This window comes from Lepisosteus oculatus, chromosome 15, assembly GCF_040954835.1.
Source record: "Lepisosteus oculatus isolate fLepOcu1 chromosome 15, fLepOcu1.hap2, whole genome shotgun sequence".
NCBI classification, from domain to species: Eukaryota; Metazoa; Chordata; class Actinopteri; order Semionotiformes; family Lepisosteidae; genus Lepisosteus; species Lepisosteus oculatus.
The window spans coordinates 5239144-5263110 of NC_090710.1; the positions used below are offsets into that span (position 1 = coordinate 5239144).

General features: G+C 37.6%; 2 protein-coding genes across 6 annotated transcripts in view; one reads left to right on the plus strand and one right to left on the minus strand.

Annotated features, from left to right (window-relative positions):
• Positions 1 to 14866, plus strand: part of fgf14 (fibroblast growth factor 14) — a 216104-nt gene extending 201238 nt beyond the window's left edge. For all 3 annotated transcript variants that reach the window (XM_006638898.3, XM_015363461.2, XM_006638899.3), the window contains exons 4-5: positions 7318 to 7516; positions 11947 to 14866. In XM_006638898.3, the coding sequence (XP_006638961.1) occupies positions 7318 to 7516; positions 11947 to 12086 (339 nt within the window). In that variant the 3' untranslated portion in view covers positions 12087 to 14866. The remainder of the gene's footprint in view (positions 1 to 7317; positions 7517 to 11946) is intronic.
• Positions 14867 to 15576: 710 nt separating this feature from the next.
• itgbl1 (integrin, beta-like 1) overlaps positions 15577 to 23967 on the minus strand; it is a 106468-nt gene continuing 98077 nt past the window's right edge. For 2 of the 3 annotated variants that reach the window (XM_015363460.2, XM_006638900.3), the window contains exon 11: positions 15577 to 16156. In XM_015363460.2, the coding sequence (XP_015218946.1) occupies positions 16068 to 16156 (89 nt within the window). In that variant the 3' untranslated portion in view covers positions 15577 to 16067. Of the gene's footprint in view, positions 16157 to 16720; positions 16822 to 23967 lie in introns of all 3 variants that reach the window. The other variant, XM_015363459.2, reaches the window with a different exon arrangement.

The following is a 23967-nucleotide window of genomic DNA, read 5'->3' on the forward strand; positions in this document are numbered from 1 at the left end:
AGCTAGTGTGATTATGACTTTGTCGTACAACATGGTTTCAAGGGTGCTATTACAAAACAGGTTACTATGGAAATCTACAGCATCTCTTATTCTGTTTTTAATTCCACCCTCTTAAATAGACATATATGACCTGTATATACTGTACATCAGTTCCATTTACAGAATAATTTAATGTAATAAAATTGAATATGGCTCTGTCCCACATCACGATCAGAGCATGAGTTGAACTCCCAAAAAGTGTTTTCTGAGTCTGTGGAATTGTCTTAATTTGCAGGGCAGTACCATGTTGTTCCAGGGCAATTCAGATCCTCTTGTATCCAGTAGGGGTCTGCATAGCGTTAGGATCGCAAAATGTTACCTTTTAGTTTTATAGTGAAAGTTTATTTGAAATTTACAGAAAGAAACTTTTCAATGAATTATAGTATATTAAATATAAAATCTATTAACATATATTATTATGTTCAATAATATTATGAATATAATGTTTTAGTAGTAGCCAGACAATTACTGTAGTAATCCTTTGTCTTTCATAGCCTCTGGTACTTTTCTAAGCATTAATCCTTAGTAGTCCTTTTAAGATGAAGTTAAATCTTAACTATGTTGCTAAATGAAAGCATAATCAATATTAAAGCCTAAGATGGATTTAGATTAAAATAATGGTTTGGGTAGCTTAAGAAGAATATATGCTCTGCTTTATACCATGCATTTGTTATTTATACCAATGGTAGACAGATCTGATCATGCACAGCCCCATAGTCTTACCCTTACAACCCGACTCATTATTTGGCTTAAACAGTGCAAATTAAAATATGTTCCAGGTACTTGGTGAATCAGCAACTGCTGTAACACCTTCACATTTCTGTCTGTAAGGAACACAGTTAGCCATTCCAGTTTCTGTTATTCTCTTGCTCTATATGCAACGACATGCTCATACTGTACATTTCAGCAGTGTACTCTTTGTTTCCAAAGCGTTATTACAAAAGCCAGTAGTCTTTAAGTAGGGGTTAGGAACTTTGCATTCTGGATCAGATGGCTGTGGGTTCAAACCCTTTTGTCCGTTTGCTCTAGTAAATGCCCAGCTATTTTAATAGGTCTCCATGTCATCATTGCAGGTTTGGTAGGTGGAATTAATGTACTGTATACGTATATACTGGATAGTTTTAAAGAGATAACGATTCTTCTTTCAAACGTTTACATACAGTAGACATTATGAAAAAGCAAAAACTGTACATATTTTAACACAAGAGGTTCTAGAAGGATGCTGTTGATTTCATGCTTAAAAGTGGAAAGAAAAAGTGGAACACTTTGGCTGTTGAGGCTACTTTGTACAGTATATGGTTTTCTCCAGATTTTAACATACCCAGGCAAGAAGAGTGTTACTGTGGAGCAATGGTTAGGGCTCTGGTCTTGTAACTGGGAAGTTGTAGGTCCAAAACACAGGTGAGACACTTACACAAGGTATTTCATTCAGATCCCTCCCATATGTTACCTGACTAGTCTAAATTTAAGTTGGTAGATGCGTCAGCATGTGTAGGCTGCAAGGGAACAAGTATAGGTTTATTCCATGCTGAAAAAAGAGAAAACCACCACAGTGTTTTGACACTGGAGCCTTCTTCAGGTGTCAACACACGATGAAGGCTCCATACCCGAAATATTGTGCTGCTTTTCTATTTAGTACAAATTTAGTACAAAGTTATTTAGTACAAATTTAAGTTGCTTTTGACAAAAATTTCGGCCAGATAACTTAAAATAATTAATGATCAAGAGTAATGTATATTAACAGGTAGGCAGGATCTCTTTGGTAACAAGCTGGCCTACAGATCATGTTCTATCATCCATTTACTGAGACTGTTTCTCGAATAATAATAATAATAATAATAATAATAATAATAATAATAATAATAATAATAATAATAATAATAATAACAATAATAATAATAATTTAATAATAAAGTACAATATTTTACTGTAGATTTACATTTTTGTGAGTGAGTCTTTCATTGCAGTAAAAGCTTTAAAAGTTGTTCTGTTAATATTTAACAAAGAGGGCTAGATTGCTCTCTAAAATTTACATTCCTTCCGTTATGTAATTTAATTTCATATGGTTTAATTGGCCATTAATCTTTTTTACAACTGTCATTTTAAGTCCTAGCTGTTTTTTTGCTACAGCATGATTTAATATGCAAGAAATATGAACTATTCACAGGCATCATGCTGTGTTTAAAGTTAAATGCTTGTAATACAGTGCATGCAGTAAATCTGAGTAGCACACATTGTAAATTGTGAGCAAACATTTATGGAAAGGGACACCTCAATGCAATGTTATCTTTGTAAATGCAACCTATAAAAAAGCACTGCAGGAGAAAAAAAGAAAAGTATTACATTTCAGTCAGAGAAAGCAGGAGCACAGAGCCGATCTCTTTTGATTTATTGTACTACACAGAGGCATGAAAACAAAGACAATTTGTTGCATTCTTTATTGTTTGAGTTTCTGTTACTGAGTGCTTTAGTCTCCAGTGCATTTAGAAGCTGCCTATATTCCTGTATGTGTGAGCAGTAAATAGAACTTATCTTCAACACACCGTGATCATTGGAGTTCTTCATATAAAATTACATAATACTTTGTTGCAGTCATAATTATTGTTGATATTGAAGGAAATAGCATGATTAGTTATTCTTGCCCCGATGGTAGAATTGGAAGTCTAGTTGAATTTCTAAATAATAACAAATCAAATCTTAATACAAAGGATTAATTCACTTCACGCATTTTGTTCAAAGGTATAAAAAAACAGATCCAAAATTTTACCCTTGACCATATTAGACAACAAAAACAAGCAAAGTTTTCATCTCAAAGTCCATTATCCAAAATGTGTTCTCATCTCTGCATTCAATGGAGCTTGATTATTTCTACACAGATGATCACTTCTGGAATAAGATTGTTGTTCCTTCAGCTGTACTATTGCTATATTGTCTCAAATACTGGTCATTATAAAGTGCTGTGCGAGTGGTTTTAAAGAAATCAAAATGGTGTAACAATGCTTTAGATAGAACAACTTGGACTGAGATCCAATTTGAAAAACTGTATGCAAAATAGTTGAATAGCATGAATTTCATTCGCATTGCACTGCAAAAGTGCATGTAAAAAACTTTGACTGTACAATCAGGTTTGTGATTCTAGCCCTATAGGTTGGTTGATTTTTAGAACATTTCACTCCAGATTTTTTGGAAGCAATGGTAAAACTTTAAAGGCACAGGACCAGCGATAGACAAACCATCTGAGGATTCCTTTCTGTTGGAATCCAGTGTTAGAATTTTTTATGTATTCTGCTGAAGATTGCAATACTGTAGATGGAACACATTTTATTATCACGTAGGAAGCAGCTTTGAATCATACTGTTAGATAGAAATTACAAATTGCCACTTATATGGTAAGGATATGACTGAATGTTGTGGAACAAGAAGACATCAGGCCATAAATCATTGCTTTCATTCTTATTTCCTAGTGCTGCAAAAAAACAAAAAAACTTTGTCTGTTGGAAATCTTTATGCATATTTAATACCTGCTTTTTCACACATGAGAGAAAAAGATTTTACAAGAAAGAATTTTGAGCCTTGTTTTCTGAACAGCAACCAAGCTTCTGGTTGACCATGACTGAAATCGTTTAGATTTTGTGGAGTCCATCATCAATAAAAGCACACACAGTAAATCCTGTGATTAAGAAAGAAACAGGTTTTAAAAATATGCTGATTAATAAGCTACAAATATTGTATTTCTTTAATAATATAGATTCCTGAGACTTGTGATGACCTCAGCTATACTTTACATGTCATCACTGTGAGTATGTTGACTATGTTTGAGTACATTGAAGGACAGTATAAGACATACTGTACAAATATGCTTTGGCTCTTAAAGTGAATTGAATCTATAAGGTTAAGAGCAGCTTCCCACAGGATTTCATTTGAAGCATTCTTCAAACCCTTTACCTATGATTGGTGTCGTGTCAGTTATTTCAGTGAACTGCACATATCAGTTTTGGTGGAGATCAGAACATGCAGTACTCATCTCTTGGCAATGAAATAAAATTTGTCATTTGGGGGCATCTTCTGTTAGGGTGTCTTCTCAAATTCATAAATTTAAATGTTATTTTTAGAAGCAAAAGTGAAGTATTATCCTTACACTTCCTCTATGGAAGACTGAGAGATGAGAAGCAAGGAGCTGTAGTCCCCAAGATGATTTCTCCTTCTCTGTCAATCAGTTGATGAATAGAGAGACTTGCAGGAGCATTTCCAGGTTCTCTTGTAACTCATGCCAAAGAGAACAAACATATCTGAAATCTTTGAAGCAAGAAAGTGAAAGGGCTTGGGCATGGGTTGGGTTTAAGATTAAGAATTTTGTTTTGTTTAAGATTACTGTTAGAGCTTAGGTTGTGGCTGAAGCTGAGTGGAAAGTAACACTTTAGGGCCAAGAGGTTTAACTTTGGGGATGGTGATCTGTGGGATGGTGGAGTATTACTGTATATTGAATTAAAGGATGCTCAGAAAATAGTGCTTTATTGTCAGCATTCTTCTTTGTGAATGAGACTCTGCCTGCAGTGGAGCTTTTCCTCGTGACACAGCAGTTGTCCTTTTGTTTGAATTGGAATTATGTAGGCTGTCATTTCAATTGAGTAGGTCATTTCTTAACTATTTGTAAATACCGCTTTCAACTCAGTGTGAAAAGAAACCAATAGAGACTGATTTTGACAACACATTCATCAAGCTAACAGTGTTGAAACAATGCTTTATCAGAACATCTATTTCTTTGTAAAGTTTAAGAAGCTTTTAGAAGGGGAGAAATATAATTTTGGTCTGCTGTTTTTATTTGGAATATAAAATGTTAGAAAAGGTTAATGGATTTTTTTCCCAAATTGCAGTGTACCATTCCTCACAGCTGCAATAAATTTAATGTTTTAATGAAATGCAATCATTTAATGTTGATTGAAAAACTTCAGGCAAAGTATCTTGAGACTGTTGTGCCTGAAGATATAACCTAAAGTGAGATTCTGAATTTAAACAGAATATCCACTTATTAGAAATTTGTAGATACGTTGTGTAAATCCAGATTGTGTTTAAGAATAAGAACATAACTTTTGAAGTTAAGAATAAAATGTAGATAAAACTTAACTTAAAATATCATAAAAATAAATTAAAAGAAATAAAAGTAAAATATTTTAGGCACAACAAAACAGAAAAAAAACAACCAAAACAAACATAACCAGCAAAGAATGTAGCAGATAGGTAATTCAACATTGTTTGAGACTGTAGTGGGGATGAAAGACTTCCTGAGTCTATTCCCTTAACACCTAGAGGCCTCTCCCAATTTGAAGTAGTTTGAATTCAAACTGGAAGGGATGAGCCAAACGCTCCATAATGCTCTTGGTCTTGGTCCGTACACCCCTCTGTTTGTAGAAGGCATTTAGGTTTATTTGTTTCGCCCCAGTGATTTTGCTACTTCCTGTGATGGACTGGTATATGGTCCAGAGAATATTCAGCCTTGTGCCCATTATTTGCCAGGATAGGATTCAGCTCCCCCGTGACCCTGTACTGGATAAAGCGGTAGGAAAATGGATGGATGGATTTTACTGATTATCCTCACTAATTTTCCCAACCTATTAAAATTAATGGTAAGTATGTTGCCAAACCGACAAGTGATACAGTATTTTAAAACACTTTCAGGAAATAATTTGTAGAAAAGGTTTCTACCTAAGAATCTCTAAAATATGGTGAAACTGCTGCAATCGAGCATCAGCAGCAGCACTGTAACCCTCTTAAGAAATGCCAAGAGAGGGAATGTGGAAGATCCCAGCATACAGTAGCACCTATATCTTTTTAGCCGCAGTCCGACAAGCCAGCCAATCTGTTTCTGGCTCAGATTAAACTCACTGTCCTCCAAGATTACTAACAGTAAAACAGTTAGTGGCCTATTCCTACAACTTCTAAACACTCCCTACAGCATTTCCTAAAAATATGCCAACTGTGCCCCAAAACAAAAATTTGTACACAGACTCAAAATCTAGGATTCATCTTTATAAGATACCGTCTACGAGAGATCAACTACACTTTTTATTCATCTAATCATTTGATTTGATTAGGATATTGTCCCAAAAACTGGTCTCATCTGCAGCATTTGAGATAAGATATTAACTGTTAACTTTGCTAAGACTGTATACAAAACATGAAACAGAATGACTTTTATTCCTGGTATAAAATTGATTGTGCATTGGCTACTGTATATACTGTAGACAACCTCGCCCTCTAGGCAACTCCATAGGCAAGCATTGTAGAATGGAGATGTAAGTATAGAAAGAAAGAAGAGCCCAGAAGCTCGAATTGCAATTGCAAGTTCTAGAGCATGGCCCATACTCATTAAAAATAACTGTGATAACATGAATTCTTTTTTACTCCAGTGTGAAAAAAGAAACGAGATTTTACTGGTCTCTTTGTGATTGTGAAACAGGAGAATGAACGTACCATGTCATGGTTTCATTGAAACTCTGTGAAGTTTTAATTTATTATGTAATTATGTGGACAAAACCAGTTTATAATATCTAAGATCCCCCTGTGTAAACCAGATGCTATATATAAATAGTAGTCTGTATAGCAAGACCAGACTTTCTTCAAGTGGATACCAACATACGTATAAGATTGTTAAGGTTTGAGAATTTTGAGGTATTTCATTGACAGAGTTTGTTAATGCTTAATACATACTGTACTGTAAAACTACAGCTATATCACAACTGCTATACTATTGTCCTGGTAGTGAGCCAGGACAATCTTAATTGTAATTCTTTATTCTTTATACTGTATGTATAAGCAATATACTGTATTAGTCAAGCAAAGAGAAATGGCTAATGTACTAAACACTTACTCAGGTATTAACCAAGGAAGAAGTCAATGCCATACCTCAGGGCAGTGAAAGGATAAAGCTCTGTATTAAATAGTATCAGCAGAGAAGAAAGAGGCAGAAGTGTTCAATTGTACTGATGGAAACTAGAACTGTTGTTCAGAGGCAATTGACACAACTTTTACAACAGGGTTAATAAATGTTAATACAGTATGCAGGGACTGAACGATTGTTTATGTAGTGCCAACTTGCAAGGGATGATGTAAAGAAAAAAATCTACACTATGATAAGTCTAATTACAAAATATACTGTATGCATACATTTTACACCTTTGTAGTCAACAAAAAATATAAGTTTTCATATAATAACATGATTTGATAGTGACAATGACTTGAAACCCAGTCTGACCTCTGGTTTTGTGCTTTATCTTACAGGAACTCTTCACACCAGAATGCAAATTTAAAGAGTCGGTATTTGAAAACTATTATGTGATCTACTCGTCCATGCTGTACAGACAACAAGAATCTGGTAGAGCTTGGTTCCTGGGTCTCAATAAGGAAGGACAAGTCATGAAGGGGAACCGAGTGAAGAAAACTAAACCAGCTGCTCATTTCCTGCCTAAGCCATTAGAAGGTGAGGTGCCCTTTGCTGCTTTACTGTGACAACTCTTAAAGTGCTTTGGCTTTGAGTGTGTGAGTGTGGGTGAGGTGGGCAGCATGCCGACTTGAAGAGCTGGGATCCTGGGTTCAATTCTGGATCTACAGTGCTGTCTATGTGGAGCTTTTGCAGTATGTTCTCAACATGTTCACTTACTGTAGGTTTCTTCCCACAGTCCAAAATCATACAGGTAATTTAATTGGCTTCTGGGAAAATAGGCCCTACTGTGAGTTTGTGCATGTCTGTATTTCTGAAGTGTGATGGACTGGCATCCCATCCAGGGTGTACCTCATCCTGCGCCTGTTGCTTATCTGGCTCCTCTATGCACCCTGAATTGTAGGAAACAATTAGAAAATGGATATGGATGGATGAAGTGTGGATGACTGAAAGAGACAGAGAAGATTAGTTCCCTTCTCAAAGCACATCTTTTCAAAAGACCTCTAATTCATCACCAAAATTGTTTATATGTCTGCTGTCAGGCTTAGTGAACATATTGCCAGCAGCCATATCACCCTGCAACTCACAACTAGCAACCCACTGAAGCTAAGCAGGTGTGAGCCTGGTCAGTACTTGGATGGAGACCTCCTGGGAAAAACTAAGGTTACTGCTGGAAGAGGTGTTAGTGGGGCGATCAGGGGGCTCATTTCCCATTGGCCCTTGCCAATCATGGCCTCCTAATAATCCCCATCCATGAATTGGCTTCATTACTCTGCTCTCCTCCCCACTAAGAGCTGATGTGTAGTGAGGGTTCTGGCGCATTATGGCTGACATCGTATCATCCAGGTGGATGCTGCACATTGGTAGTGATGATAGGGGAGTCCCCATTACTGCTTTGAGTCCAGAAAAGTGCTATATAAGTGTAAGCATTTATTTTTATAATATCTGGCCTCAGTTAGTTTGTTTTTAATAGTGATGGAATACTCGCATGTCATGAGATTTAGATGAGCAGATGAACAATGTGTGCTGTTATAAAAAGCACAGACAGAACATCATGGCAGTTCTTGTGATCTGCACCTAAACTAACTAAGGTCACAAATATGGAGGACTCTCTGCTGGCAGGTTACACATAATCCCACTTGTTCAATGATAAAGAAGATGGACGCTCTTCATTTATACAGAAAAAGAGGTCTCAGCCCCTCTTGATGATTGTTCTTCTAAAGGTTAACTGTCTAGACTCCAATCTGTCTATGAATGTCAGTGAAGAGTACATACAGTGCAACATATTTTTTGCTACAGTAGTTTGGAGTGCATTGTACTGTACAAACGGCTGAAAAAGAAGACAATATCATGTGATACAACTTTTTAGGAAGTACTCCTTTGCTTGTTAAGAATGAGAGAAGTGCCTTTTTAAATGTCCAAATTAATTTGTTCTCAACATGTGAATGACACGGAAACTTCCATTTCGTTTGCCAGCTTTCTAGTTACTGTATATATGCTACTGTACTTACCTGTACCTGTGTGTATATAGAGTGAATAAAAAGAAAAACTTACTTTACCAGTGTTAAACCCATCAGATATGTTTTTATTTTGGATTAAAATGCTTTTTATAAAAATGTACAAACATTTTTTTTAATCTGTTTTACAAATTTGAAATACTGGTGGAGTGAAACATTTTCACTCTGATGAGAATGCAAGGCTGTTATCAAAGTGAAGTAAATGTAATTGCCTTTTGGGATACTGATACATAAAACCAACAGGTGTTTTTATGTGCACAGTGGGGACATTTAGATGTTGTCTGGAAGCTCAGTACTGTAAAACAGTACTGTTTCCAAACCAAACACCACCTTCCTCATCACTCAACCAGTGTGTGTTTTAAAAACCTACAATGGATAAGATCACATTGTGACTCATAAATGGAGAGATAGATGAACAGACAGTTGAGCAAGCTGTACTATGGGAATTCTTTGTTTTCTTTATAGTGAATATGAAATATTGAAATCATGCCTACAGGGATTATCACTTATAATATTTTCCAGTTTCATTGGGCCATAATTCCCCTATGTGCATGTCTATTGCATTAGACATACTGCTGTTATTCATTTGTTTGGAGAAAACATACTGTAATTCCAGACTGCAGTGGTATTTCATAAGCTTAAAAAATGGGCAAACTGGACAAGCTGAATAGAGGTTAGGGTACAGGGGAACAGGACTGCTGATGCCAAGCCTGAGATTTCATTTTAGGAGGGCTTAATAACATCTATAGTTGGGATATAGTACTGAATTATTTTCCTCCCTGTAGAAAAGCCAGTGCCCATGAAAGCAGTAGTATGTAGTTTATGTGATATCAACACTATGGGGTGTTTCCTAACCTGTTAACACTGATTAGCATTTTACTCATTTCTAGCAACACATTTTGAGGAGCTATACTCACTGATAAGATTAGCATAGGCATTGGCAATTTTAACAGGCCCTCCAACACAGAATTGTTCAAAACACTTCTGAACCAATCCACAAATAGGATAGAGGAGGAATTTCTAAGTACTTTTTTTGAGCTGGGACAAAATATTTTAATGATTTACTGTAGATACCTAGAACAGCTAAATGGGATAACTATGGTACTATTTGTGATACAAAGACACCTTCTTTGCTGGAATTGTCAGACACCTTTTTAGTGATGAACATTTAATATGGGGAATGCTTTTGCTGCTATGCCAAATTAAGATGACCTAGTTATAATCACAATGTGTGATTTCCAATGCCAAGTTACTATTCAGAAGACCTAGGGCATTAAATCTGGTCTACCCGATTAAGTATAAACTTGTCTACCAAAAAAGTGTCATTTCCCACTTCTCCATCTGATCTGCTTTGTAGTGGGGCTGATGGTGTAGAATGGCTTTTGTGTGTCATCCGGGTGTGGGCTGTACTTCAGTTCCTTCCTATATGTAAAGGGCTTTTGGGATCTTATGAGATGAAAACAATATACCAATGCAAGAAACTATTAATTACTGTTATTAATAATTTAATAATCATTATTTGTGTTGGCCTGGGGAAAAAAATACATTCCAGGCAACTATCAGTGTTTGCATAATTTTTCCAGGTTTTATCAGCTTTTGGCCACTCACAACAAAATAACAATAGTGAATAACTGAGGTCACTCAACTGCTTTTTATAACTTTACAGAGTTTGAAAACAATAGCATAGTCTTAAGCCAGGTGCAGTCCAAGCCTAGACCTCCCAGGAAGGGTAGAAGTTAATTGCTTATCTTCTCAAGTGTGTTCCATCTCAAAAGCAAAAAGCTCAGTAAATCAAGCACATCCATTTTATGTAAGCAATCACTGAACTGCAACATCTGCTCTGCACTATTCCCTTAAGTACAGCAACCTAAACCACCTATTTGATCTAACAAAGAGAACCAAAGCTAAAGGATTTCAAGTAGGTAGGTGCGTCAGCATGCAGAGGCTACAAAGTAACAAGTTAAGGTTTATTCCATGCTGATGAGAGAAGAAAGGAAACACAACATTTCGGCTGTGGAGCCTTCTTCAGGTGTTAGAAAGACAGGGAAGTTAGCAGCTTGTATGGCATAGGAGAACAAAAGGCGGGAGTGCAGAGGAGGCAGGAGCAGGGGGGAGACACAGAGGCCACTCAGGTGGTGCGAAGTTGAGAGAGGTGATGAGAGGTGTAAAGTCGAAACCTGCAAATGAATAGAGAGGATTAGAAGGAAACGATTCTTTTGTTGAGAGAAGGGGGAAGGTGTAAACCTAGTTTCAGGAAAATTTTGGTTCGGATGTCTTTCTGCAATAGGAGTTAAGAAACCCCTCTTGAGAACGCAGATGGAGAGATCAGTGTGATCATGGCCGTTAGAGGTGAAAAGAGAAACTATGGGCTTGGAGAAATCTTTGATCCTCACAGCCCTAACATGTTCTCTGAAGCGGTCCCTGAGTGTCCTTCCTGTTTCCCCAATTTAGATAGCTGGACATTTTGTGCAAGAGATGCAGTAAATAAGATTGCTGGAGATACAGGATGTCATCTGAGTGATCCAGAATTGTCCTGAAGGGCCTTGAATGATCAACTCAATCAGGAACTCCCGGCCTCAAAACCGCATTCCTCTGGTGCTTCCCTACCATCCTAACACACTTTCTATCCCCAGGACCATTAATGAGAACTTTTCCATCTTACTGGATGATCCCTCCATCGGTGCCCTCTTTTCAGACTGCCTCATCATCTCATATCTCCGACCACCTAATCTGCGTAACCTTCTTGTTCACAGCTCCCTTGACCACCCTCAGCAATCATCCATACCAAGCACTTTTCCCTGCAACAAAACTCGCAGCATCACCTGCAAATGTATGTCTTACACCATGCTCATTCAGAAACTAAAGGTATTGCTCACGAATTTTGGAAACTGTATCATAGTACAGAAATTGTGTTCTAACCTGCTTTTTCTACACTCTTTTTGTTTCTTCCAGTTGCCATGTACAGAGAGCCATCATTGCATGATGTTGGAGAAACAGTTCCAAAAGTGGGCGTGACTCCAAGTAAAAGCACAAGTGCGTCTGCAGTAATGAATGGGGGAAAACCAGTCTGCAAGACGAGCAAGACGACATAGCCAGACCTGCAGAGCTGTGGCACACGAACGAACCCATGACACTGTTGAGCGGTTTATCCCTGCCAGACTCGAACTCTCGTGCGTGTGTGGATCAGGTTCACACAACCCTTGCTCCTCGCTGTTTCTGAACTGTTCCATCGCCAGGGGATAAATCAGTCCCAATCTGTCGCTAATAAATCCACGAGGAGAAGACATCTGGATAGCCAGCTAAACTCTGACCATGGAATGCCCTACCAGATATGGAATGCCTTTTTAATCTTTTCTGTAACTGTGACAATCCATGAGAATGATATATTTCACAGCCACATGCAGTACCTTGCCTGCTGATGGTTACCCATAATTCCCCCTTTCGAGCCCTTTTGCAGCCAAGTCCATGTAGTTCAGATCTATTTTCTATGTGACAGTACACCAGCTGTGTTCTGGGTAGATGCTGTGAAGTTTGGAAAAATGGACTGTCATCCTCTCTTTTTTACAAGTATGTTTCTCTCCTCTTTCTATTTCTCTTCTCACTCTTTCTCTTTTGTCCAGTACTTTAGAACTTTTTGCAGGGGCTATGTGTGATTTTCTAATACAAACAAAAAAAACCCCACACACACTAAAATTACTTACGCAAAAAAGATGTCACAGCTGGCTTGGCTCCAGAAACTTCAAGAAGGCTCAATTAAAACACTTTTGAAATACCACATCTATAAACAAAATGTAATCAGCATCTCAGGCTCAGTATTGGTTCTACTAACGATAACAACATGGTGAAGGCTGAGAAATTGCTCCTGGCATTAAACGCGAATACATTATGCCAGGCACTATCAATATAAAGCTCCCTGGTGTGGGTGCATGGTAGAAACATATCACAAGCTGATTCCGCCAGTGGTGAAATTCGCCTTGTCCAGTCAATAGGAACTAGAATTTTATTTTTTAGAGCATGGGCTCTAAGAAAATCTATAGGCCTTGTAGGCCTCCAGACAAGGCCCATCCTTCACACACTGACCCTCTTTAAGCAGTGAGCTATGGAGCTACTGAAGGGGTCATGCTAACTGCAGCCATTAAAAAAAACATTGTCTACTTTACTCAGTGTGGGGAATGCTGGATCTAAGTAGATGCCATTACTATTGGCTGCATCACCGTCCCATTCAGCAAAGCATGGGCAAGGTTAGTGTTGTGTTCTTTCTTGCAGCAGCAATGCAAGATATAGCTTATATTCTAATGTTTTCATTGTATAAAAAAAGAGAAATGTAATTTTTGATGACTAGACATTATGAGATACAGTATATGAAAGGATTTTTCTTAGCTCAGCATGCAGAGTCCAGAACTTCTCACTTTGGTCTATGTACCTGTGCATACCTCTAACCCAGCATGCAAAAATGTGTACCCAGACACTGCTGGGTTAAAGGTGCCTCATAATCAGTCCACATCCAGTAGGAGTCAAGTTGCATAGTAAATAAACAAAAGAACATACAGTACCCTTATTTTTTCAGGGTTTTTTTCTCAGATAGATTCTTACCAAACTATCGATGTCCTTGACTGTGCAACTAAAAGCTGAAATAAAACAAAAGATTAATGATAAATGCAACAGAAAAAACTTTTATTTATTTTTTGTTTTTAATGGAAAATAAGCTTTGATTCTGAAAAAAAGTAATTCTTTGGAGTTCTGACCAGTGCATTAAAAAAAAAAATTCCTTTTCATCCTAAAACATTATGTGTACCTTGAGAATATTTCCAGCACTTGTATTGCATGCTAAAGAGGACAAGTAAAAGGTTTTATTTTAAAGGACCAAATAATGACGGACATCATATAAACAATAAAAATATTGTTCAATCATCATAAATAGAAGTTTACATTTGGTTGTGAATTTAATGTGTTTTGTTAGGCTGAACTTACACCTCAGCCATTCATTTATTATTTACAATTCTGGTTTGAATTATTCACATTAAACTCAGTACATTATTCAAAAATCTCCTGAAACAGTAAACAAATTTAGTATGAACTTGTCTTGCTTTAACAATTTTCATAATAGGTTAATTAAATAAGAGTTAGTATATTGTTTAAAAAGTAGACTGATGCTATGCTGCTAAATGGCAAATATATTCTGAAATTGATTTGAAATATTTATCATTTCTGGAACTTATTGGAATCCTGAGCTAGTTTCATATTAGGAGAAGTGAAGCACATTAGCTAGAGTTAACTATTTAAGTCTGTACAAAGCTACTTTAATGCTATAATAAAATACAGTAATATGCACAAAAGGAATTTTACAATTTCATTCTATATAGGGCTGGTGTCCCACATCCACATGAAACAGATCATAGTTTTCAACAGTGAACCCTACATGCTGGGCTATACTTGCCCTGCAAACCAGTTGACTGGTTAAAGAAGGCTGAATTTATTTTTGTAAATGACCTGCGTGTAAATGTATACCTATCTTCTCTCTCAGATTTTTTTTTCTGTTTTATACGGGTCTGTGATGGTGTTTATTCCTATGAATGATTGTCTGATTTTTTTTTCCGTTTTTCCTAACATGTTTAAACATTATAGCAGAAGAGGGTCTTTGTTATTTGTGCTTCAGTTACAACTTTTTATTTGTCTGTTGTCTCATCTGTTGCATGGGAAGAGGATGGCATTGATGAACTGCATGTAGTAGGCTATGTGTTTTAAGAACTGTTGGTATGTACTGCTAACTTTACATACATATATGCAAAGAGTTTGTCTGCACTGTACAGTTTGTGTTTATTTGTTGTATACACAAATACAACATATTGAATAAAATATTTATATAAAGGCGTACTGTAACATCCGTAACAAACTTAATGCAATTGAATATGGAGTACAGTATTTCAACAATCATACAAAGGAGTTAAAAATAATTAGCAAACTGACAGTTACAAAATCATCTGAAAAGGCCAAAGTAGATTGAATTTTTTAGCTCCAGCTCTTTTATTTTGTGTTCCCCACTGAACCTACATTTCAAGGAGAAATGTATGTAGCCTTTGGCAAAGCAGACTCACTAAAATAGAAAGGCTCTGGGGTGCAGTTCTCATGTTCATATGTGACATTTATTACATTCTGATATGGAACAACATAGTCTGATATTCTCTCCTTTTTTCTCTGTATTTTAGATTATATTTTGTGATTATATTTGCTCAATACCACAAACTCTTTCATCTGTCACTCTTTTTACTGTTCGATGTGCTTAGAAGCCTCTTGACAAGGTGGTGCTGTTAATTAAATATTTTAACAGTCACTGAAAGAAAAACAATACATAGTAAAATTTAGTATTGTATATGAAGGCTTATATTCAGAATTTCCTTCAAAGGTAAACTTTTATAATATAAAACTACAGGAACAAAGACAGGAATAACTTTGCACCATTTCCATGCAAGTACTGTTCCATTCAGCACAGTATCATTAAAATAATAGCTAATACTCTAATACCAACATATATAGAGGGAATGGGTCAGTTTGAATAGAGTCTGGTTGGTGGATAATGAGAAGTAGACAAAAAAACTTAAATTTATTACCTTTGCACACATACTGTATACAGCATACAAATGCACACACCACACAAAAATGCTTCTCTGTTTTTGTTTTCTTCATTGTCTGGATTCTCTTCATGATATGCCACCTTCTTTTGTGTAGAGTTCTAGAAAATGTGAGGAATCTTAAATATAAATATTTTTTCATACATATAGTTGTACTGAAAAGGGGTTACACGGTAATGCGGCTAAAAAAAGAAAAAAAATACAGGATAACCGTTTTTGCTTCCACGGTTGTTTTACTTCAATACAACAATATAGTTTTAATAAAGATCATTTGTAACCAGTATTTTGAATGCTGTTACACAAGTGATATGCAGAAACCAGAATGAAGAATTCTATCCAGGTTTTGAATGAGTATTCTCTTCTATGATTCTCATCTGTTGCTTTTCTATGTACTTCAGCAGCCTTTAATAATACAACTCAGTCTTTTGAAGCATCCTTGCTTTGTTAGTACTCTGCTCCAACCCAGATCTCACACGCATTCCCAGTCCACCCTTCCCAGCAGTCACAGTTTCCGCAGTTACACACCCCATTTCCTGAAAAGACAAAAGGGGGAGAAGACAAAGTACCACTGATTTAGAGGTAATTCAGCATTTACAATATATACATACAATAATGCCTATCAAATTCCAGTCATCTGAAATAAAGAGTGTAGGAATTACGCATTAAGATGATATTTTCATTATCACACTATAGTCAAGTAATTTGGATTGACTTACTTTATGACACTTCATGGCCATATTGTTGTTGTTTTGATTGTTAAAATGAAATTGTTATTTTTTTTATTTTCAAAAGGAAGTATAGCATTATACTGTGCAGTGTTGAAGGCTTTTGATTGTCCTGCATCACTAAGATACCATGTCATTCATTCAAAAGCTCAGAATACTGCTTATCTGAACATCACCTATTTCTGTCCTGGGACTCCAAGATAATCCAAAGCATTGGCTTGTTCCACTGACAATGTACACAACTGATTGTAGTCATGACATGACCTAAATGACTTCTGATATAAAAACAAAATGTCATATGAAGTGCACAGTTGACAAAAAACAACTGCCAACACAAATACCACCCTAGATCTATCACTTCCAGCATGTCACCTTGGTGTCTTCTTTCAGACCCCTCTAGAATCCCAGTTTTTTCATGGTGTTTCCCTCTCTGTGAAGACAGCTCTTCCTTCCCAGTTGCTCTTCTCTTGATTCTACATACAAGTTACACTTTTATTAACTTTGTCTTCATTAGTCACTAAGCACTGCACATTTACTAGATCTTCTCATTCATTCTCCATTTTGTGTCTTCAGTAATCACAGAATACTAGAGTATTCATCCCATTTAACTGTCCCCCAGTTATTTGACTTCACTTCATTTGTCACTATTCACTTTAACATAACCTGGCACTAGGGTATTCAGTCAGATAACCTCTGTGTCACCATGTCTTGATGTTTGCCTCACTCTTATTCTTTCAACTCCACTGTTCACCAAGACCCAAATCTTCACTAACAAGTAGTCTCTTCTCATCACTAGCTTCCAGCTGATCCTGTCTGGCCAGCAATGCCACTCTGTAATCAACACCTGTGACCCCAGTACAGTAGGTAATGGTTTACTGCTTTCTCTCTCCCACATTCTGACAGATCGCCCATCTGTCTGCTGACACTAAGGCCCAGGGGGTACTCGGACTCAGATTTTGCCATCTAGACCTCTCACGTTTTGTTGTGGAGTGAAGGTAAACAGCTCCTTGCCACACGATGCCCAGACTCATCCAGGTCCGGGACCATTGCCTCCAGTCATCCCTGGATCAGCAGGCCAGCCCTGTTTCTCAACAGTGCACTTGAACCCCCTTTGAGCCAAGAAAACTAGGTACTGTGCAGCCCACCTGTCTAGCACCTGTGATGCCTCAAGTACAATTTAAACTGTATTTTAAACTATATTTTCCTAAGCATCCCTAGCTCACTCAGTCTCACAAACCTGAAAGCCAGTACAATATGTTGCTTAAGATCACTTCTAAAACTCTTAACAAGCTGGAGCCCTGACATAGACTAAAAAACCTTTTCCTAACAGCTGTTCTTGTAAGCTTCCCAATTAGCCCAGAGGAGTGACTAATTCCATGCAGAGCCTATCTTGATAGTTTCCTTCACTCATGTGGAATTTCACTTTCTCCAAGTGCTAATTAATCAGACCAGCTGTGTCTTACTCTACAGGTTTCTCTAATTAACAGGTGGCTTTCCCGCAAAGCCACCTATCACTATATGTAAACCTAAAATTGAATGTCTTCAAAAACCGTCACTCATTTATGCACGGAATATACCATTTATGTTGCCAAAATGTCTGTCCATTAGATAACTATTAACAATATTGAAAAGGTTATGTTGTTTCTTTTACTCCTTGCAGATCACCTTAAATGTCTATTATTTATAATAATGACAAAAGATAATTATTAAATGATTTATTAAAATACTAATAAAAGGAACTGCCTTAACTGCCCACAACCATTATCCACACGAGGCACCATTTGTTCCACCAAAACCTGCTATATCACAAATATCTGTACCTATCCAGCTAAACACTAACAGTGCAGTGTACATGACTTTTCTGTAAACATTTTAAATTCACCCAGAGGGCATTTGGTTTGTACAGCAATCTTGTGTATTGCAATTCGTGCAGAAAGTGCCCAGCCGTTTACTTTGCCAAAAGAGGAAGAAGACTGACCGACAGCTGATCGTTCCAACTTTTACCTCTCCCAACCATGATAAAGCTGACCTGTCTGTCTGCTTCCTTTGAAGGAACAGAGAGATTCAGAAATATTCACCCAATTCTCACTGATCAACTAATTTCTTGCCATCTCTCTCCTTTTCAGATTTTCAGATTTTGTTCCACACTTTTTCTGGAAATTGTCTCCACATACCAATCTCTTTAGACCTTTTCTGCCACCCTCCCATTTTCTTTTTCACTCCTTACCCCCAGACTCCTACCCCCCCCCATACTCCCCCACACACCTGATGAAAGTGCTACAGCCAAAATGCTATATCCTTTCTTTTCAGCATGGAATTCACCTGGGTAATTGTATCTGTTACAGTCCTGTTTGTTTCCAAAGGTTGCTGTTCTACAGTAAAACTATTAACTATTGTTTTGGGATAACTAGCACACTATCAAAGATTGTGAATAAAATGTTGTTATTTAATCTGGAATTTTCATCATATTTTATTTCAGGGCCAAAGCAAGAGAAGATTTACAGTAATTGTGATATGGAATGTCCAAGGAACAAATTTATAGGGATCAGCAGGATTCTCAGTGAAGCACCCTGTCAGTGGTTTATCAACATATTGTAAGCTGTCTGTATCATGGCAACATCTTTTTTTTATATTTCACAATGTATTGGTTTCCAGTCTGGATGTGAGGAAGCCAGGGAAGACATGGTATCTTTGGATGAGCTGGGAAGTGGAATTTGGCATGCTTATCTAATCTAGTATTATCTATAAAGTCTGAAACTGTGTTATACATTGTGGCGGGCAGTAAAAACTGGATATAATCAGGCAATGACCATATTACATTTTAAAATATTTATGTAAAAACCTACTTCAAAGGAATAAATAACTGTGCGTATTCAATAATTTTGTGATGCTACATGTTGCTTGGAATACTGATGTTGAACCTTGCCATTAAGATTCATATGCATAAGGTATCTGAAGCATCCTTCACATAAAAATACATTATTTTTCAAAGCAGAAGTATTGTCTTCTGAATACTTTTTAAGTAGATTTTGTTCTTGCCCATTAATTTTAAACCAAAAGATATTAGCTCTATGAAACATAAAGAACCTTAATTAGAAACTTCTGTACACCCTAGATGGGAAAACAGTATATCACAGGGAACACAAAGACACAAACACAGAAATGCCCAGATTCACACCAGGGTCAATTTTCGTAGAAGCCAATTAATCTTTCAGTCTTCTTTCTTAGTAGGTCTTTGGGGTACAGCTTTGGCTTTGCCACTCCAGTCCTTAGGCAGCTTGAGGTAATTGGGACAAAGAGAGATGTTGCTGTAGCCTTACGCTGACAGTCGATTCTCTCGGATGGGTTGACCAAATTAACATTGAGCTGAACTTGGACACATTCTGTGCACAGGGTGGTGACTGCTCAGTTGGGGCAAGTCACACAAGAAAGAAGAGAAACTCGGTTTCTTGTTGCCGAAAGTTAATCCGTAATGTGATCAAGCGAAAGCATGGTGGTAGCTAGCTGGTTGCAAGGTTCTGATGTAGGGTAGACCTTGGGCAGATGTCTGTCTTAAATAACGGACTCACCCTCTAGTCACGTGGTTCTGTTGTCAATCAGCCAAGTTAGTTCAGAGGATAGAGTGGGTGCAGTTATAGGTGATGCACTGCTTTTTAACTGGGGAAGATACGGTTGGTGATTGGTCATGAAGTTACCTGGTAGAGTGGGTAACCACACCTTGCAGGTCCCTGATTGGTTGGACAACCATGTTGGATGATTGACCACGGCCTGTGGCTTTTAGAATTATTTCCAGATGTACGTATGTTCCTCTGCTAGACATCAAGGCACCAGCAGTGACCATCCATCTTAAGGGAGTATTGACTATGGATCTAGACTGTCCTAGGAAAGATTCCAATACAAGAGCTCATCTCCCTCACGTGCACACACTCTAAAGACCACTAGGTCATCCTGTGACTGAGATCACAGAGAGGAGCCTCTTTGGCTAAATTACTGTGACAGGCAACAGGATATTTGGTCTAGGCACACAAAGATTGTTAGAAATACTTAACATCACTTAATTTTGAGTGAAATAAAAGGCCTTGTCCCTACAGTGTGCACATATTCATGAAATGAGTATGATATGAAATTTTTAGTGGTTTAGTTTAGAAAGGAAAGTAATGATTTACAGTATGATGTTATTTAACAGAAGTTCAGGTAGAGGTCAATTTCTATTCTTGCATTTTCTCTCCTTTACACATAAAGGCCCTTGGCTGCTCATCTTTTCTAGCACTCAGTGTTTCACTTCATTGCAGATGGATGTTTTTCCCTTTTTGTGCTGCGGGGACTTTGCTTTCATTGCATTCATCTCTCAATAGCAAAGACTGGAGTTGTTTTCTTGACTTTACAACTCCAACTCACCAGTGAAAACAAGTGGCTGTGTTACTGCCATATCAAAGCTTTTCTTTCAGTTCTCATAATGTTGTCTAGGAACTCCAAACAGCTGAGTTAGTGTTGTCTCTCCTTTTCTCATCCTTTCTATCTCTTCCTATTCCCCTCTGCTCCACTCTTCCTTCCAAAGGTTATAGTCTATATTGTATATGTTGTTTTGTCTCTGTCTTTTCCCCAGTTCCCTTTCATATATATTCCCCTTGGTTGGTGTCCAACTGGTTTGGTGCCAGCCCTCTACTCTTCCCCCATCCACATCTTCCAGATGCATACATATCTCATAATCTGGTACGTATTTTGTGGGTTCAGTTCAGAATACATCTGTTATAAATACAATCCTTTGGGGTCACCTGACTTGCAGTTGCCTGGAGAAACTGGGAGTATTTTTATGAGGGCTCCAAGATTTCCTTTTGGTCCATCCTCCTTCATTTCTAATCACGATTGCAATTATTAATTACTAATGATAAATCATCACTAGTAATTAGTCCTTCATTTCTAATCAAGATTCCAATTATTCAATCATGTCTTTATCTCTATAATTCAGAAGCGTCTCTGTTACGGTGCTTCATTATTAATCGGTGCTTCATCATTAATCATTCGCTGAAACTAATGCCAAGATTCCATACTTCCTCACCCTTTGACCTGATACCCCATCCTGTTTCTTCAGCAGGCTTTCTACAGAGCAGTATTACCGCTTGTAATCCCAGACCTCTCTCCTGCTGTCTCACTCTTGCCATTAATTTGGCTTCATCCCTGAGTAGCTTCACTCATATGGGATCCCAGGGCTTGTCTCAGACTGTCCCCGCGCCGCTGCTGAAGCAGTCTTCATTTCAAGTCTACTCCTACTTGGAACCCTGGACTCTCACTTCCGATGACTCACTCTTGCCGTTAAATCAGCTTCATGCCTGAGCAGCTTTACTCGTCCATGATCCCAGTGCTTGTCTCAAACTGTCCCTGCCCTGCCATCAATGCAGCCTTCACTTCAACTAGTTCTCTTGTTGCAATCTTAACCAGTCTGAAACACAAGACTCTCTCCTGCTGTCTCTTCTGTACCTGGTGCTAGTCCTGAGCAGCATTACTCATCCGGGATCCCAGGGCTCCATGGGACTGCCTTTACCCCAGCTGCTGACTCTCCCCTTTTTCCTTTTCCCTGCTTCACCCTCTTACTTTTGTCTCCTCCTTCCATCCATGGCTACTTTCCAGCCTCCCAGTGGAACCCACCTTGTTCCATTCCATTTCCCGGGCTCTGACTGGACCTCTGTCTACATCTGTGAATGGTGATCTTAGGCTGCCACGAGAGGAATGGAGACTGGAACCCCGCTTCAGACCCAGTCTCAGCAGGTGATAATATCGGCTCAGTCTTTAGCACGCTTCTGAAGCCCCAACAGCGTATGCTGGCCTGGTCTCGGGAGGAGACACCCCGAAGGGCTCATGCTCTGTACAGTCTGGCATTAACGTAGACCACCCCGGCATGAGTGTCTTGCCCGGCCTTCTTGCTGGACCTCTCTGTCTTTCATTGCACCCTGGAACTATGCACAATACCAGACCTGGGTGGCTCTCCACATTTCTTCTTCCTTTTTTTTCCCTTCCCAGGGAGCCATGCACTGGACCCGTCTACCTGGAGGCTCTTTATTTGTTTCAATGATCGAGCAACTCATATATCAGATCCAATACTAGGCTCCCTTTTCTCTGTACTGTCCAGCTGGGGCTATCTAAGCACCACCAGCCAGTATTGAATCGTCCACTTCCAATTTCCTAAGCATGCTCTGTCCCTTCACAGCTAGGACTTTTTGGGCATCTGTAACTCTATGCTTGGATTCTGACCAAGTATGCCACCAGCAAAACAATTTTCTCATCTGTTCCTTTTAGCAAAGAGGTAGATCTCTTCCTGCTTCCACATACAGAAGCTATTCTACTGGGTTGCTGCAGCATCTTCAATGAGTTCATAACTCAAGATAGTGCTGTTACCTGATGACAGACTTGCTTTTTAGCATATGAGTTGCACATTCACTACATTCAACATCAATGTTAATCTGGAACGCAGCATATCTGAATCTACTCATACTGTACAAACAAGCTCAAAATCTGTTTCTGTGTTTTGGGGATTCTTTGGGAGAATTCTTTGGGTGTGATTTCTCACTAGAACATCTTTTCCTCAGCCAGGCAAGCTAAAACCAAAGTATTAAGCATACTATCCTTTATATTAGTTGGCACATTTTGTCATTAGAACCAAGCAACTGAACTACAGTAAATTGTAGACGAAGAAAAATGACTACTGTTAACATACATGGATAAATAGTACCTGCATACAAAATCTTTGTATAACATACCACATATTATATATTTAAAAAAAAACTAAATTATTTGCCATTCTAGACTAAGAACAGAGCCATATGTCCAAGAGTTTAACTAAGCAGTAACCTTAAAATTAACCTAAATTAAAAACATAATTACCATTTTATATAATGTAGGGCAAATTTAGATTTTCATTTACAGTAGCTTCATGTCTGCAATGTTAAAGTGAAGCTTCATCTAGAATTTGACCCTGGTTCCTGTGAAGAGAAATAATATCAATAAACCAGAGCTGGATAAAATTCTAAAATGTAAATAGTAGATTTTTTCTCAAAATGTTCTTTGCCAAGCCCACAGGGCTATTCTCGGTGCTTTGAATCAGGTATTGAGAATGTCACAATTTCAGTCTTAATGAAAAACATACCTATCCTCTGCACTAACCCAGACTATAAAGTATGCTTTAAATTCTCATTGATATTCTGGCTCAAAGGGTAGAGTAATGAATTTCTAAACAGTATAAGAGCTTTATAATGGCTGTATTTCAACTGCTAATAAATGATGCTAAGAAAATAGAAAATAAAACACATTTAAAAATTATGTACACATTAAATTTATAAGTCTTATTCAAAACCACTTTGAAGTGTAATTTCTGACACTGCTTGACAATGGAAAAGAAAAGAGTAGGTCTGTGCATGTGTTGGTCAACATTTACAGAGTATATTTAGCACATGTTTTTTTAAGATTATGATTTGTCTATTGCTGTATGTAAGTTCCTATTTTTTGTAGAAACCACAACTTTATATAGCTTCTCAATCTGTTCCATCCATGTGTTTCTCTTCAATTCAATCAGATCTCATAATTTTAATTTAAATTACATTTGTTAACACAACGGCTGATTTTAA